Raw genomic sequence first — 16,331 nt, forward strand, 5'->3', positions numbered from 1 at the left:
TAGTTTGGCACTATACCGTCGAGTTGGACGTATTTCTATTAAGCTAATAATAGTCTATTATGTATGGTGCATCGTTCGGTTAGAGTTATAAAGTGAGCAGCACCCCCATCGTTCCTGACGTTATCTGGAGTCTTAACCAGGCTGGGCAGACCACTTGTGGTGCTTGCATCCGAGGAGCTCCGGGCCAGGACGAGTGGACCTGTACATTGGATTACTTTACCCGGACGACGGCGAGCCTTCCACGGCTTGGATTATCTACATGCTTTGGGTGCTTTGATTATTCCATGGATAACGGCCAACACTGCTGAGTGTTGGAACTACCCCCCGGAGAGGAGTCCAGGTGAGACGGCGCTCTACCCCGAGTGAGGTCGCCTCACGTCTCTTCATCTGTGGACCGGCAGCTACCGTCCACCAGAGGGTCCAGCTGTATTCATCTGCGGACCGAGGTTCTGTGGGCATCGTGTTCAGGACTCTGAATTCTCCCAAGAAATCGTCGGCCAGATGGGATACCGCCAGTGGCTCTTCTAACCCCCCCTCCTACTGTCTTACAACCAGCGGGACCCCCCCCCCCCCTTAGTGTATCCAGCTATAATCATTTAAGTACCATCGCTATAGTTCCCTAAAGAACCAGGTTGTATATTTGCTCCCTGCGTAACCAGAGATTGGACATTCAATGTTGATTTACCTACGAATACTCATTTGCCATACAAGTGCATTTCAAATCATAAATGTCATCAAGTGAACGTTGTATATACCCTTTGCTATATAAAATATTCGATTTGTACATTTGTGTGGACTTCGTTTCATCAGGTGGGAAAGTGTTCATCATATCTATATCATGTACTGGATGGCCAGAAGTTAAAGTACAAGAGGTAGTGGTTTAGTAATACCATACTTATCAATACAGTCAGGGAATTGTACCCCTCAGTTACACTTATGGTATCAAAAGCACTGGAGAAGTCAAAGAACATGACTCTCACAGTGCTCCCCGGCTTGTCTAGGTGAGTGTAGGCTCGGTTCAGCAAGTAGATGACAGCATCCTCTACCCCCAGTCGGGGCTGGTAGGCGAACTGGAGTGAGTCTAGGTGGGGTTTGATCACCGGGCGGAGTTGCTCCAGGACTAACCTCTCCATGGTCTTCATTATATGAGAGGTTAGATCAAAATATGTTCCAGTTATAAGGTTTATTTATGTATTTATTCGTTTATTTGTCTCGGACAATGCAAATACATTTTTTAACAAGTTACAATAACAAGACTACTACATAACTCATTCACAGCCAATCACGAGTTCACGACTATAGTCGGGTTATCTCGCCATGCGCTGAGCGCCAAAACCAGAGTATAGTCGGGTTTTCGATAGTTTTCATAGTTTTTTCTTTTATTATATTTTTTTATTCTATACAGTCTCACAGACCTCGGTGTATCATTGGGACTCATTCTGAGACGCCGAGATTGCAATGCCGGCCGAATCCTGCTAGGTAGCAGTATCGCCTACCCTTTGAAACCCTATTTCACACTGTGTGTTACATTATATATGGTCCGGGTGGAGAAATGGTGCCCGGGCAAGTGAAAGGCTTCATTTGAGCCCCTTGGAACGCGTCCAGCACACTTCATGCATAGTGTGTCCCATTTCATGTCAGGGACCCGATGGACATCAATACTGGAAATCACGATCAGACAATTGGAATATTCTTTTTGCAATACCTCCTAGCAAAGGTAAGGACTATATGACATCAATCCTACTTTTATCCTACAATGATTCCACCTCGATCGCAACGATCAACGTATGTAGTATTCAAAACGTATGCCGTTGCTGACGATCAGAGCATCACAAAATGACCCCCCCCCCCTTTGATGCCTTCATGATGAAATATAATACCTATTATATATCTTTGATTTTGAAATAATATCTTGTCCAGGCGAGCAACGCGAACGACTTTTGCAAAATGCACATAGCGTTCCATAACTCAGCTTCCAGGAATTGGCCCGGATCACTCTGAAACTATACAATATTCACCACGGGATAACACACAAACGTATACATGAAAAAACTCTTTTTTACATGTTGGACGAGAGATAGTGACTGCCAAATGAGCCATAGTATTGTCTCCATTGCTATAATATAGAATATAGCTCTGCAAACATTGTGACGCACGGTGAAAATGCCTATCTTTTAAAGCATGGCCCATTGACTACAAGGATGAGGATAATGGCTGGCGCTGAATGAGTTAAAAGTGGTCATTACCAAAACGTAATTAAAATTAGCACATAATAAATAGTGAATTTTTTTACAGTACATGATCATTACAGTAATTTTACATGTGTTGTGTATGTGTGAATGTGTATGAGTTCCCTGATTCATGGTAATATACATGTACAGGTATGTGCATAATGTTTGTAGGTTGATAGGTGTCTATCGCTCTAGCCATGTGTACATGTCTATCTGTGTCTGTTCCTCTATCTATGTGTACATGTCCATGTGTATGTGTAACTGAGGGGTTACAAAACCCTGACTGTATTAAAGATTGTGATAGATTAAACCACTGCTAGTTATGTACTTAGTATTACTGGCCAGACAGTACATCTAAATATGGCAGACACTCATAATAACACGGCACAGGACAAAGAAATATCATTGAGGGCATTTATTATTATGCAGTAAATGTACAGATATGAGAATTAGGGTCGCGCTTGTATGGCGAAGAATATGCATAAGTCAGTCAGTAGCAGAAGTCAGTGGGAATAGAATAATTCCTACGATGGGGTACTAGGCTAACGCCGCCTGGCGTAGGATGGCAATTATAGGGGGCAACGCTGGTACCGCTGGAAACAATGGGTTCCTCCCAGAGTTGTAAGCTCTGGAGGAGAGAGGAATGTTCGGATACTCAGTCTGATCAATTGAAGAAGAAGGGGGTTCACGTACAGAATCCAGTCCTTGTAATCCAAAGCTCAGCATCAAAGCAATAACTGTAATCCAATTGCACGATAGCAATGATGATAGCCAGCTAGCCTCGGTCCATGAGGCCAGCCCGAATGTAGATCCTCAAGGTGGTTAAATCCAAACGACAGTGGAGATTAACGATGCTCTTCTCCAAGGGTACGTTCCACAATCAATATAATCCAACCAATACTGGTTCTGCAATCGCCGCCGTCGGTTCCAATGTGCACATGTCCAGTAGGTTCTCCGACTAGGCCTCCTCGGGTACTGGCACCAATGTATTTAGTCCACGCACCCTGGCTAAGGTCCACTAGCTAAACGAACGAACTGCTGGGTAATGCTGCACACGAACGAACTGCTGTTGGCACGATACACAATAATTAACGACTCTTTCCTTCACATTAAGCTAAGTCGAACTTGACGTTACTGCATTAAATCTGACACTTTTACTATTCACTTCGCACGTGGTTCTCAACGCTCTGTTAGACAAACTGCTTCTCACTACATTAGAATCACACTGCGTGATGAACGATGAACAGCGAACGATGAACAGCTACTGTTCGCACCTGCCGCCGTATATATACTTAAGTGGCTTCTAGTGCCGAACCTCAGTTCTCGTCTCGAATCAATGCGCCGTCTCCAGGCATGTTGCAACATGCCCGGACTTGCCTTTGAACCTGACTTTAGTGGCTCGCGGTCTGGCGCCGATAGCGTTATCCAATAAGGAAAGCGAATATTACTAGGATTCAAACGCAGGCTTAAAGGGATATAACGTGTATATATAAATAATATACAAGGTATATAAAACAATAAATGTAGATTCTCAGCTTTAATCTGGCCCTTCACAACAGTATGTATGAGTGCAGAAGAGCATGATCAGTGATCAATGATTGCCGGTTTGGTTTTGTTTCAGCCAGTGTTTCACCTTTTCATTAAAAGTTTTCAGGTCAGTTTGTGTTTTTATTTCAGTTGATAGGGCATTCTCCATTCCCCATATGAGATAGCATTGCCTAGTAAGTCTAAACTAAACTAAACTAAACTAAACTAAACTAAACTAAACTAAACTAAACAGACGGTGAAGGAAGTCACTTACATGTTGCATCAACGCTGATAGGTTCTGAGAGTTCACTTCCATGGTCATTCCGAGCTTCACAGTAATACTCATCAGTTGAAAGCTTGGTCACGTTGAAGGTAAAGTCCTTCTCAGACCCTACGGCTTCCTTCCCTCCTTCATCAGCCCTGTACCAGGTGTAGTTCTCCACTGGGTTGGCAATGCTGCTGCAGGTCAGAGTCACTGAACTGCCCTCTGTCACTGAACCAGTGGGACTCACAGACACCGAAGTGTTCTTAGGAGGATCTGAAACACATCAATGGGGTCTCATTCTCCAACGGACTTAAGACAAAAAATTTGCTCTTAGGGCCATTTAAGACATCTTAGATTTTGGGATTCCCCAACCGTCCCTAAGCTTGGATTAGACTTTATTTGGGAGGAATCATAGTGATTCCTTCATGTCAACTCTACAGGCCTCCTTGGAATTAATTAATCATAATTTAAATAAATATGACAATATTTGTATTGTAAAAAATTACGCATTTGATGTCAGAAAAATGTATACTATGGATTCATCTGATCACAGCTGGATTAACCATATCTGAACCAGCCATTTTGGACAAATGTATAATTACTTAATTACTCAGATATTCAAACACAATTATGCAATTATTGTCAAATGATTGAAAATAATAATTATTTAATGCTTTCTGTGGCATTTGTATTTATTATTTGTTAAATATCTGTTTTATTGATTAATTATACATTTGAAAGAATGCAGGTTATACAGTAGCTATATAAAACGACAAATGTCTGTCCCATTGTACCAATCAATGGTATATATTGCATGTTGGCTATAACCTTAAAGGAAAACTCCAACATTTTGGGAAATTTGCTTATTTGCCATCTACCCTGGAGTTAGACAAGAAGATACATACCTTTTTCTTCTCTGTGCATGCAGTAGGAGTAGGAAGACATTGGGAACTAGGCTAATGGAGAAACCTACTTCCAGTGACTGACACTAAGCTAGGCTAACGGTGCGCGTCTTCCTATTCCTACTGCATGCACAGAGAAGAAAAAAGGCATGTATCTTCTTGTCTAACTCCAGGGTAGATGGCAAATAAGCTAATTTCCCAAAATGTTGGAATTTTCCTTTAAGTCCGTTGGAGAATGAGACCCAATGTCTTTGTATGAGGGCGTCTACCACTTGAGAAATTCTTAATACCCTATAGACCCCTAAAAGACCCTAATAACTGATTAGTAAACTCACAGTCTAAAAGACCCTAATAACTGATTAGTAAACTCACAGACTAAAATACCCTAATAACTGATTAGTAAACTCACAGACTAAAAGACCATAATAACTGATTAGTGAATTCATAGACTAAAATACCCTAATAACTGATAACTGATTAGTAAAGTCATAGACTCAAATCTGGCAGCCCTTAGTATTACAGTTATTATAGCGGGAAAACACTGAATCAACTTTTCCAACCATTTACTTTTTACTGGTCTCTATATGATAATAAAAAAAAAAAAAGTACTACAACCAGATGACACTGTACAAGCACTGCTTAACAGTCAATACATCTTGGGCGGGGACATTCCTATTCAGTCAAATAAATCAAACTCTTAATTCTGGACAGATTTGGATTGGAAATCACATCTTGATGAGCAGACACCAACTTGTAAAAGGGAACAAACATCTACACATAAATAAACACGCCGGCACACATGTAGACCTACAACAGACCCCAGTCATGACGTGCCATTGACACAGAAAAGGTTTGAGGTTGACATGCAACAGGACAATGGCACTCTGTCATCAGTGAGAAGACTCTCCAGTGTGGCCCCATGACTGAGCCGTTGGCTCCAAACCATGTGTGGTTAGTCACAGCTGGACCTGTGTAAGCATCACCTCAGAACATAGAGCCATATTCAGTGTGTGAATGCACTGGAAATGTACAGTATTTGTTGATGGGATTACGGCTTGTCAATGTCATTATTGTGCAAATGCAAAACTTACAGTGAATGTCCAGTTGAACTGCTGCTGCTTTCTCCTCTCCGTGGTCATTTGTCACTACACAGTAGTACTCTCCATTGTGGCTTAGATCTACACTGTCTATAGTGAAGGTGGGTCCAGATTCTAGCATGTCGCCACCATCTCCATTGGTTCTGTACCAGGTGTAGTTCTGCACTACTGGGTTGGCGGTGCTGTTGCAGGTCAGAGTCACAGAACCACCCTCTATTAATGGTCCAGAGGGATCCACTGACACCACAGTGTTCCTGGGGGGAACTTGGAAAATGGAGACACAGGCCATGGGTTCAATTCATGTTGTGAGACGTTGCTCTGCATTTGACTTTGACCCCCTTTCATTTATAACTTACATTGGTAATCGATTTCAATGACAGATGAGTTTTGGGTCCCGTATCTGTTTCTGGCCGCACAGTAAAACTGTTTGTTGTCAACAGAGACCGTGGTTGTAAACCTCTGTTGGATGCCGACTGATGTCACCTGATCTCCGTTGACTCTGTACCAGGTGTAACTTTTCACAACTGGGCTGGCAATGCTGCTGCAGGTCAGGGTCACGAAGCTGCCCTCTACAACTATCCCAATGGGACTGACTGACGTGTTATTGGGAGGATCTGGAAGAGAGAATAGTGAAACTGCAGTCAGCTTCTAAATTAAAAACTTCCCCTGACGATAAAAAAAACATGCCAGAAATGTACTTACAATGGACAATGATGGTCGTCAAACTGCTTCTAAATGAGCTGTATCCAGCTTGTCGGTTGTAGAGAGCAGTGCAGGAGATCTTCTGTCTGTGGTGGAGGGGAGACGCAGTGAAGTTCAGGACAGAGGTCACGACATTAGCTTCCAATTTCTCCTCACTATCACCCAATCCAGGGGTCCATGTCAGGGCTGGGGGCTGAGTGGGACAGGGCGCCGCAGCCGAGCAGCTTAACATCACCGAGGTGCCCTCCTCCACTTCCACTCTGGAGGCTGTTACGGTAGGTATAGGCAGGGAATCTACAGTGTGAGGAGAGAAAATAACTCAAGCTCAAGTGAAAGAAACCTCAACTGGTGGTATTAGCTAAGGCAAACATAATCAGACCAAGTAATGACAAACAAAAACCTCTTGTGGTCATTTGGACAGGGTCTCTGTAATTGTATTTCAGTTCTGTGTCACATTCAAGCCTGAAGTAGTAGTATTTGTTGTGGTTTGATGGAAGGTTGTTGAAGATGGTGGTGCAATCTTTCTGACGAAGGCTCCCCGTTAGGTTTCCTTGAAGGGTGTTTAAGTTGGCGTCAGGTCCAGTGAGGCTGGAATCAAACACTGTCTGTCTACTCCTCCCTCTCCTCCATATAGCTTTACACGAATCATCTAGAAGGGATTCCCATGATAACGGCACACGGAAACTGCAAGGAACGATCACACAGGATCCGCTCAGTGCCTCTATGGTCCGAGGCAGGGAGACTGAAAAATCTTGACATACGATACCTAGGAAAGACAAGCACTTTCTTTAAAAAGTTAGAACATAAATTGAGTTAGGGGTAGAGAGCTCTTTTTCATAATTTCTTCTAGTGTTATAAGTGGTATATTCAAGGAGAGATTCATTATGTGATAAAAAATATATAATAATGACCCACCTTGAAGTAAACAGCATATGAGGATTACAACAGCTGCACTCATGCTTCTTTGTCCAAAAGGTGACCCTATGGAGACCCACTGGACAGAGATAAAACATCCAATCATAGTACAGTTTGGTCAATCACACAAAAACCTTCTTCTAATTAACTTTTGGTTTTCATTGCCAAGTACACTTTGAATCCTGTGGATATAAATCATCAAGAAAATACAATAAGCCTCCTCGTGGGTAGCCTAATACCTTTTAAATGAATTAATCATTTAGAAAACAAGCATTGTATCATAAATTATTGCCACAAGTAAACATTTACTTTTCTTAAAGCCCTACCTTAAACCCAGGAATGAAGTTCAGCATAATGGAATTCAGTGGATAAAAAAAAAGAAAAACACAGATGAGATGATTCCTCTGTAACTGTCAAAGTCACATCCAGAGAATGTTTCCCCAGACCACACACTGCACACATTAAGATATTTACAGAAAACATAGGGTTGGTCAAAACTAAGAATGACAGGTCAAGTCGTTATCCAAGACTGACTGTTGCTGTATGACAGATATGCTGTTGTCAGATGTCTGGGGGAGTTGCTCAATCTGCACAGGAAGTGACATTTGTTTCTCTGTCTTTCTTCATATCCACGCCTCTTGTGTGTGTATGAATATCCTACAGAACAGTCAACATCTTGTGGTGGTGGATTAATTCAAATGCCATTCATGTCTAACTCTGAACATTAACTACATTGAATGAGCTGCATTTCTTTAATGATATTTTACTGCAGGAAAACACAAAGAGGGATGAGACTAAATTTCTTGCAAATGACTAACATTACAACATACAGTACATGTACCAGGCTTCATGTTAACACAGTAGTCTCATCAGTTAGCCGGATGTTTGTCCAAGTCTGTCATGATAACCCTGGTGATATGCTGACTCTCACTACCTAGGCTGGTAAAGATATGCCTCCTAAAATGTCTAAACGGAAGTACAAGAAGTACAGGCTACAGGCTTTCCGGTTTCGACAAAACAATTATAGAAACGTGTGAAGGTCACAATATTTCCTCGTTTAAGCCACTGCAATGCCCTTGCCTGAATAATTTACTACATGACCGGGACGTTCTAGCTTGTTTGCCGACAGGATTCGGGAAAAGTTTGGTCCGTTTGGAGGCAGCTTCCAGGGGAAGTACATACACCGGAGATTCTACCCCATAGACACTTTCGGCAGTAGTTCTTTACCAGGCTTTATCTCACAGAGATAAAACTGGGAACGAGGTTACTCACTACCTATCTATCTACACATTGAGTTGTGGTGACCATTATGGGCCATGTGGTAGTGTATGTACAGTAGCATCGGCATTGTCAATACCTGAAGCTCACATCAAAGGGGCATGTGTCTGTTGAAGTTGGCGATGCTGTTTGGGGGCCATTATGGGCCATGTAATACATTTGTAGTGTGTAACTCCATAGTAAGTATTCATAAGCATGTTAGACATTATTTTGGCAATGGGAGTGGGTTTCTTCACCTATCTGTGATACTTCTTTAGCAAATCTTTGCACATCATACTCTCAGAACGTCTTATTTGATAGGGACCATTCTCGTCTCATTCATGCTAGTAACAAGTCTGATTTGATGATTACTTACAGTTTATTGTAATGATGATGCTTAAAATTACATTGATATAGGAAGAGAAATTCCACAGCTGCAGTGCCACAGAGGAGACAATGGTACATGTTGTTGTTGTTTTCTTATACTTATACAAAATACTTCTCAAACCTCTCTCCTACCAAATACTACCTAGACATCTTCTCAGACGACTGCTTCAGATATGCTCCATACATTTCCCTTTTTCAGCATGATATAGCATATAGCATAGCATGACTCAAAACACAATCCAATAAATCAATATTCAGTTTTACTTCTGCTACAAACACCAAACTAGAATAGTTTTCCCCCACTCACTTCCCCAGTTTTGCTTCAATATATTGTTTAATTACATATGAATATCCATTATCCAAATAATTCAGGCTGGGAAATATAGTGTGAAATATAGCCCCAGTCAGACCACTTTCAAAGTGGGGGTCGCCCACCAGGAATTATTTTGTTACAAAGACTTAATTTCCTGCATTCTGGTGCAGGATTTTTTGAAATTTTACTGTTTAAATGCCAGTTTGTGTGATGGCATCACAAATTATTGTTAAAAAAACACACAAAAAGTTAAATATTTTCAATATATCAAATGCAAAGTACATTTTTCTGGGGGGGATTATTACAGGCTAGTCAATGATTAGCAACAACACAGATTTTGATGGATTTTTTGTAATGTCAGATTTAACAACAACTCTTTTCAGAAAAGTGGGAGTATTTCATTTTGTATCTGACATTATAAAAAAATCTAAAAATAAAAATGGTTATGATCAGGGCTGAAGTTGAATAAAACTAAAGATTTATGACTGTTTAGACTGCATTACTCTCTGTCACAGTGATCTCCTGGTTGTTCCCCACTTAGGTTATCTAACTATCGCGCCGCCACAACTAGAAACACTGGCCTGGCCTGCTTCTAAGTTCAGTGGCCTGACTGCAAAAAAAATAATTATAATAATTTTTTTTAATACGTTTTTTAATACGCGTACCACAGTTTGAAAACCACTGTAGAAACAGAGGTTTGAACACACTGAAATAAAATATTTGGTCCTTACTTTTGTGTTTACTTGTTGCCAGATGCCTGTTTTTGGGTTCCAGCTGAGAGGTAGGAGCTGGGAAACATAACGGTTCCATAGCCTGATGTCTTATAGTCATACAGGTCCAAAGTTTATAAAAATCCCACGGAAAATGTGTGTTTAAGAGTCAGATCGTCCTAACAGTTCTCAAGTTCACCAGCCGTTAGCTCTCCAGCTGCTGGCAGCAGTCTGTGCCCATGGAGGTGGAGCCTGATGGCTACTGGCACGAAAGTCTGGCCGACATTTCAATTAACGTCAATTAAAATTGTATTAATTTGATGGATCACTACATTTGTGTACACTCTGTTGTGTCAGAGAGACGTGACTTGCACTGGCATCTGTTTCTGTTTGAAGCCATTATTTATGATCTTCCACCCTACATCACTTCATTACTGCACTGGAACTCAGGACCTTATCATACTCACTTTGGTGATTGGCTTATACTTAAAAGTCCCCAGAATTTGCACTGAATTAGGAAAATCTGCTTTTAGCTTCAAGATTCAAGATTCAAGATTGTTTATTGTCATGTTTCACGACCACGCTACAGAAGGTTAACCCTTTCACTACCACACTACAGAGGGTTAACCCTTTCATGACCACACTACAGAAGGTTAACCCTTTCACTGCCATGCGACAAAGGGGTAACCCTTTCACAACCACACTACAGAAGGTTAACTCTTTCACTACCACCCTACAGGTTAACCCTTTCACTACCACACTACAGACGGTTAACCTGTCAACTGTAGTGTGTGGTAGTGAAAGGGTTAATAGCCAACCATTTCACCACAGTCTGCAGTCTGAAAAGTTTAATTGATTGACTTTTCTGTTTCTATACTGTTTTTGTATTTATCATGTGTTGTATTTATCAACGTCATTGTAAACGAGAGCCTGCTCTCAATGATCTTTCTCAAGATTAAATAAAGATCGAATGAATGAATGAATGTCGTAGTTTGAAATCTAAATCCTCAGTCAATGCTGTTGTATTTCATCATCAGACTTAGTATCTACCCCTGGAAATGTTCATCTCCCTTTTCAATATAATTTTATACACATCTTTAACTTTTGATAAATGCTTCTTTTCTTCATTCGTCTTCTTAATACAAATCAGGTAGGTTACTTATAACCCCTCCAAATTCCTCAGAGACTCAGCAGCCGCCATCACCCCAGTCATCACACACATAATAAACCTCTCCATAAAACAGGGACACGTCCCCAAGGACTTCAAAATTGCGAGAGTGACCCCTCGGCACAAAAAAGGCAGTAAATTAGACCCAGGCAACTACCGCCCTGTTTCTATCCTTACCTCCATCTCAAAAGTCATGGAAAAAATTGTATACGAACAGGTCGAAAAATACCTTGTGGAAAAAAATCGAATCTATGAATTCCAATCTGGCTTCAGAACATCCCACTCCACTGACACATGCCTTCTCTATTTAAACGACCACATCAAACAAGAGGTGGACGCGGGCAAATACTGCGGCATGGTCATGCTGGACCTACAAAAGGCCTTCGACACTGTCAATCACACCATTCTGATTGACAAGCTAAAAGCAATTGGGTTTGATAGTCTATCAGTGAGCTGGATGCAATCCTACCTGGAGGGGAGAGAGCAGATGGTGGAGGTAAACGGTACCCTATCCCCCCCCTCACAGTAAACTGTGGTGTTCCACAAGGAAGCATACTAGGTCCGCTACTGTTCCTAATTTATGCAAATGACATGTCGTCAGCTTGTGACTGCAACTTGTTCCTGTTTGCGGACGACTCAGCCCTGCTGGTCTCTGACAAGAACAAGTTACAGGTTGAAAAAACCCTCAGCTCAGAACTAGGCAAAATCTGCATATGGCTCGCTGATAACAAACTATCATTACACATGGGCAAAACAGAGTCCATTCTCTTCGGTTCAAATAACAAACTCAGCAAGACCGACGGCTTCTCAGTTACAGTGGGTGACAATATTGTCACAAGGAAAGAAAATATTACCTACCTGGGTTCCATCCTAGAGGCAAATCTTTCCTGTGACAAAATGGCATCCAATGTAATAAAAAAAGTCAACCAACGAACTCGATTCTTGTACCGGATCTCCTCACTGGTAAACAAGAATACCCTGAAGACTCTAGCAGGAGCACTCATTCAAGGGTACTACGACTATGCTTGCACCTCATGGTACCAAAGCACCTCAAAGGCGCTAAAAACAAAATTACAAACATCTCAAAACAAACTGGTCAGACTACTGCTTGACCTTACTCCTAGAACCCACCTCACCCCTGCCCACTTTGACAACCTAGGATGGCTTAGAGTAGACGACAGAGTACAGCAACTTGCAATGGGCCTGGTCTACAAGATACACTACACGACCAAGGTACCCATGTACATGACAAAATACTTCCCAAAGGTCAGCGAATACCACGATCACAACACCAGAGGGAGCTCCACAAATCATGTTAAACCCAGATTCGGCTCAAACAAGGGACTAAACACGTTTCGCAATTATGCCACATCAATGTGGAACGCCCTACCCAAAGCTGTAAAGGAATGTGAATCACTACCCACTTTCAAAAACACTCTCAAAAAACACCTAAGGGAGACTGCAACCCGAAACTGGCCCCTGTAAATGTCCGAACACAACCCCCTCCAATGTACAGTAAATTACCAAGTATGGTCTTGTCAATAATCCAATGTACAGTGTTGTTTGTACAGTTGTACAGTGTCCCCCACCCACCCCTCCTACCCAACCCCCCCCCCCACTCCTAACCAACCCCCCCCCCCCCCCCCCCACCCACCCAACCACCTCCAATCTACAGTCCCCCCCCACCCCCACCTACCCAATCCAATGTACAGTTTCCACGCCTAATGTATATACTCTTCTCTTTCTGGACTCTTTTTGTATCACAAACAGTACTGTAATTGCAAATCTGGTATGTCATAAATGTATAGATGGAGCAGTACTGTCTATCTGTATGTCATGTATGTCATATATGTTACGATGAATTGAAAATGGGGGACCCTGATGTAAACAAGACGAAAGTCTTTCTCTGGTCTGCATCCCCTTAACAATTGTATGTATTGAGCTGTACTGTACTGTACCCATTCTGCAATCTGTTAATAAAGTTTTCATTCATTCATTCATTCATTCATTCATTCATTCATTCACCCAAGTTGACTGGGTTGCCCACTGTGGACATTGTGGCCATCTAGTGGCAGTTTTGTGTATAGCTATTTGGGTTTAAGTTTAGTCTAGGGTTCTCTACCTTCTTTGGGTCAAATCCATGTTCCATAACCCCCCCCCCCCCCTCTCTCATTTTCAGCTCTCAATTATGATTATTTTCTGTTTATCATGGGTATCTATGATTATCAGCCATTAATGTTTCTATTTGGCTCATAAGGCTTCTAACAATGGGACCCAATACAATCTTCATTATTATATATGTTCTCCTGGATTCAGATTTGTACTAATTAACTACTGAACTAACACTTTTGTACTACCAAGTCTGTTTAAATTAAACATTACAAAAAGTAACCCCTTTCTTTGTTAAAAATGTCTTCCCGTTTCTGAAGTGGGAATGCTTGTAGGCCTCTCCCTGGTTCCAGTCAAGTTGTCCTGATATTAAAACAATGATAATAAATCAAATAAACTAGCACCCCCTTTGAGCATCTCAATGCCTCCCCTTCAACAATTCTGCACCCTGTGCCTCCTGACACTCTCTGAATGCCCACTGGGGGGTGGTACCAACACTCTCTGAATGCCCCCTGGGGGGTGGTACTAACACTCTCTGAATGCCCCCTGGGGGATCGTACACTCTCTGAATGCCCCCTGGGGGGTGGTACAACACTCTCTGAATGCCCCCTGGGGGGTGGTACCAACACTCTCTTAATGCCCCCTGGGGGGTGGTACAACACTCTCTGAATGCCCCCTGGGGGGGTGGTACTGCCCGTTGAGACCCTTTAATCCTTTGAGCTTGCAGTTTTTCAGTTTGTTTAGTGCTTGGAAGACAGCAAATGAGAGATCACATCACCATTTCTCTCAGCTAAGCCTTGGAAACATATGCCTGTAAGAAAATCCATTGTTTTTCTTCTAGTTGATTTATTTAGTGTTATTTAGGTAATTAATAAATAAATAAATGAATTAATAAATAGATAGATATAGCACCAAGCTAATCAACCACATGGTGGTTTTGCTAGATACATGGGATTTGTGCAGTGAATGTTTTTGCTGGTAGCAGTTTGCACTTATATTTTATTTCTGTCGCATCATGTTATAATTGCATTTTTTCATTTAGCATTTTAACTATATTTGGGGGCTTTTTTTTATTATCTGGGTAAGAGTTCTATCGACCACTCTTACAATTTGGGCTTGCCTAAGAGAAAAGCAAAAATAAGAAACCATTGCTGAATCCCAGGTAAGAACAAAATAAGAAAAAATGCTAGTCAAGAACAAAATAAGAGGAAATCTGTTCTTATATCGCTTTGTGATTTAGGCCCATTGAGTAGACGTCCAGGTGATATTCACTGTTGGTTGAGGTTCCTGTTTAATAATTTCAGTTTACAGAAAAGTTACTTATGTGGGTAATTTTGTTTGCTCCTCGAATCAGGACAAACGGATATACAATATTAGACACTGGGAAAAGAGTTCAACAATATGTCTTGTATTTTATTGAAATGATCAGAATTAGAATGACATCATATTTACAGTAGGGTGGTCCATGGAACACTTAAACAGACATTAATGACATGACAGAAGATATGACGAAAAAATAACCTGGAAGGGGATAGAGAAGTATAGTAGGAAATAAGAGAATAGATGGAGAAAAGAGAGATTAAAGATAGAAGTCCAGAAACACAGATAGAGGACGTGTGACTCCAGACCAAGAGAGTGGAGTCCCACCAGAAAGGAGACACCGGAAAGAGAGACTGAGCTAATGCCCTAGCCCTCCTTCTTATGCTCTGCTCTGTCCATAGGCGATTAGGCGTATGTGGTCGGTGGCCAATCCAACACTGGCCCAGAGATAACCAGGGAAATGTACAGCTGTATAAATGTACAGCCTTGACACAGATACACCACTGAACTAAGGGGAGGCCTGAATGAACTTACATAATGTCATAAGCGGCACGGTGGTGTAGTGGTTAACACTGTCGCCTCACAGCAAGAAGGTCCAGGGTTCAATTCCCGCTTGGGGACCAGGTTTCCATGATGCCAGTTACCCAGGTGGGGTATATCCCAGGCCTTTCTGTGTGGAGTTTGCATGTTCTCCCCGTGCTCGCAAGGGTTCTCTAAGTTTACCAATCACATACCCATCATGTTTCAAGGCATAAATGTTCACATAAAGCACAACAATACATCTATCATGTCATTTAGATGCCACGTATTCCAGGAAGTATTAAATGCAGCTCAGTGACAAAGTATCAAGTATCAAAGTCTGTGCGTGCAGGTCCAGGACATACAAATCACTAACGTCTTGATGGGTTTTCAATTCCATAATTTCACTGAGCTGCATTTCATAATTCCTGGAATATGTGACATCAAACATTACAACTTTTAATAATAAACACTGCAGACTTGGTTTGGACCATCATCACTAATCCTGCTACTCACTACTACTGTTATCACTATCATCATTACTACTTGCATTTTGTTCTATTAATGCTATCTACCCTACCCCTACCCCCCCCCCCCCCCCCCATTATTTTAGTAGTTCTTATTTTATACAAGACAGTTTATCTTTCAGTATCTGTGTGAGATTATGAGCATTGTTCCTGTAACCCTGGCCATGTCGGTGCCATGCTCTCCGCTGACCTACACCGTACCATGGCCCAAACGAACATGGTAGAACTACAGGAATTAACCTCGTCTTTATCATCTCTATCTGACACATTATTGGCCAATGGCAACTCCAAAAATCAACCACTCGATGGCAGCATTCAGCACTGGACTTCTAGACAACTGAATAGACTTGCGATGGAATATTTAATTTACTATACTCAAATA

At 41.6% G+C, this 16,331-nt stretch overlaps 1 protein-coding gene across 1 annotated transcript in view; it reads right to left on the reverse strand.

Moving 5' to 3' along the window:
* The window catches only part of LOC311223387 (B-cell receptor CD22-like), a gene marked incomplete at both ends in the record, with an annotated part of 32,145 nt that extends 23,655 nt beyond the window's left edge, over positions 1 to 8,490 (reverse strand). Inside the window, 6 exons of the mRNA XM_084308175.1 lie at positions 4,033 to 4,296; positions 6,017 to 6,286; positions 6,379 to 6,636; positions 6,725 to 7,018; positions 7,125 to 7,373; positions 8,481 to 8,490. Of these exons, the coding sequence (XP_084164301.1) occupies positions 4,033 to 4,296; positions 6,017 to 6,286; positions 6,379 to 6,636; positions 6,725 to 7,018; positions 7,125 to 7,373; positions 8,481 to 8,490 (1,345 nt within the window). The remainder of the gene's footprint in view (positions 1 to 4,032; positions 4,297 to 6,016; positions 6,287 to 6,378; positions 6,637 to 6,724; positions 7,019 to 7,124; positions 7,374 to 8,480) is intronic.
* Positions 8,491 to 16,331: the final 7,841 nt, after the last annotated feature.

This window comes from Notolepis coatsorum (assembly GCF_963971535.1).
Source record: "Notolepis coatsorum genome assembly, chromosome: 1".
Classification (NCBI taxonomy): domain Eukaryota; kingdom Metazoa; phylum Chordata; class Actinopteri; order Aulopiformes; family Paralepididae; genus Notolepis; species Notolepis coatsorum.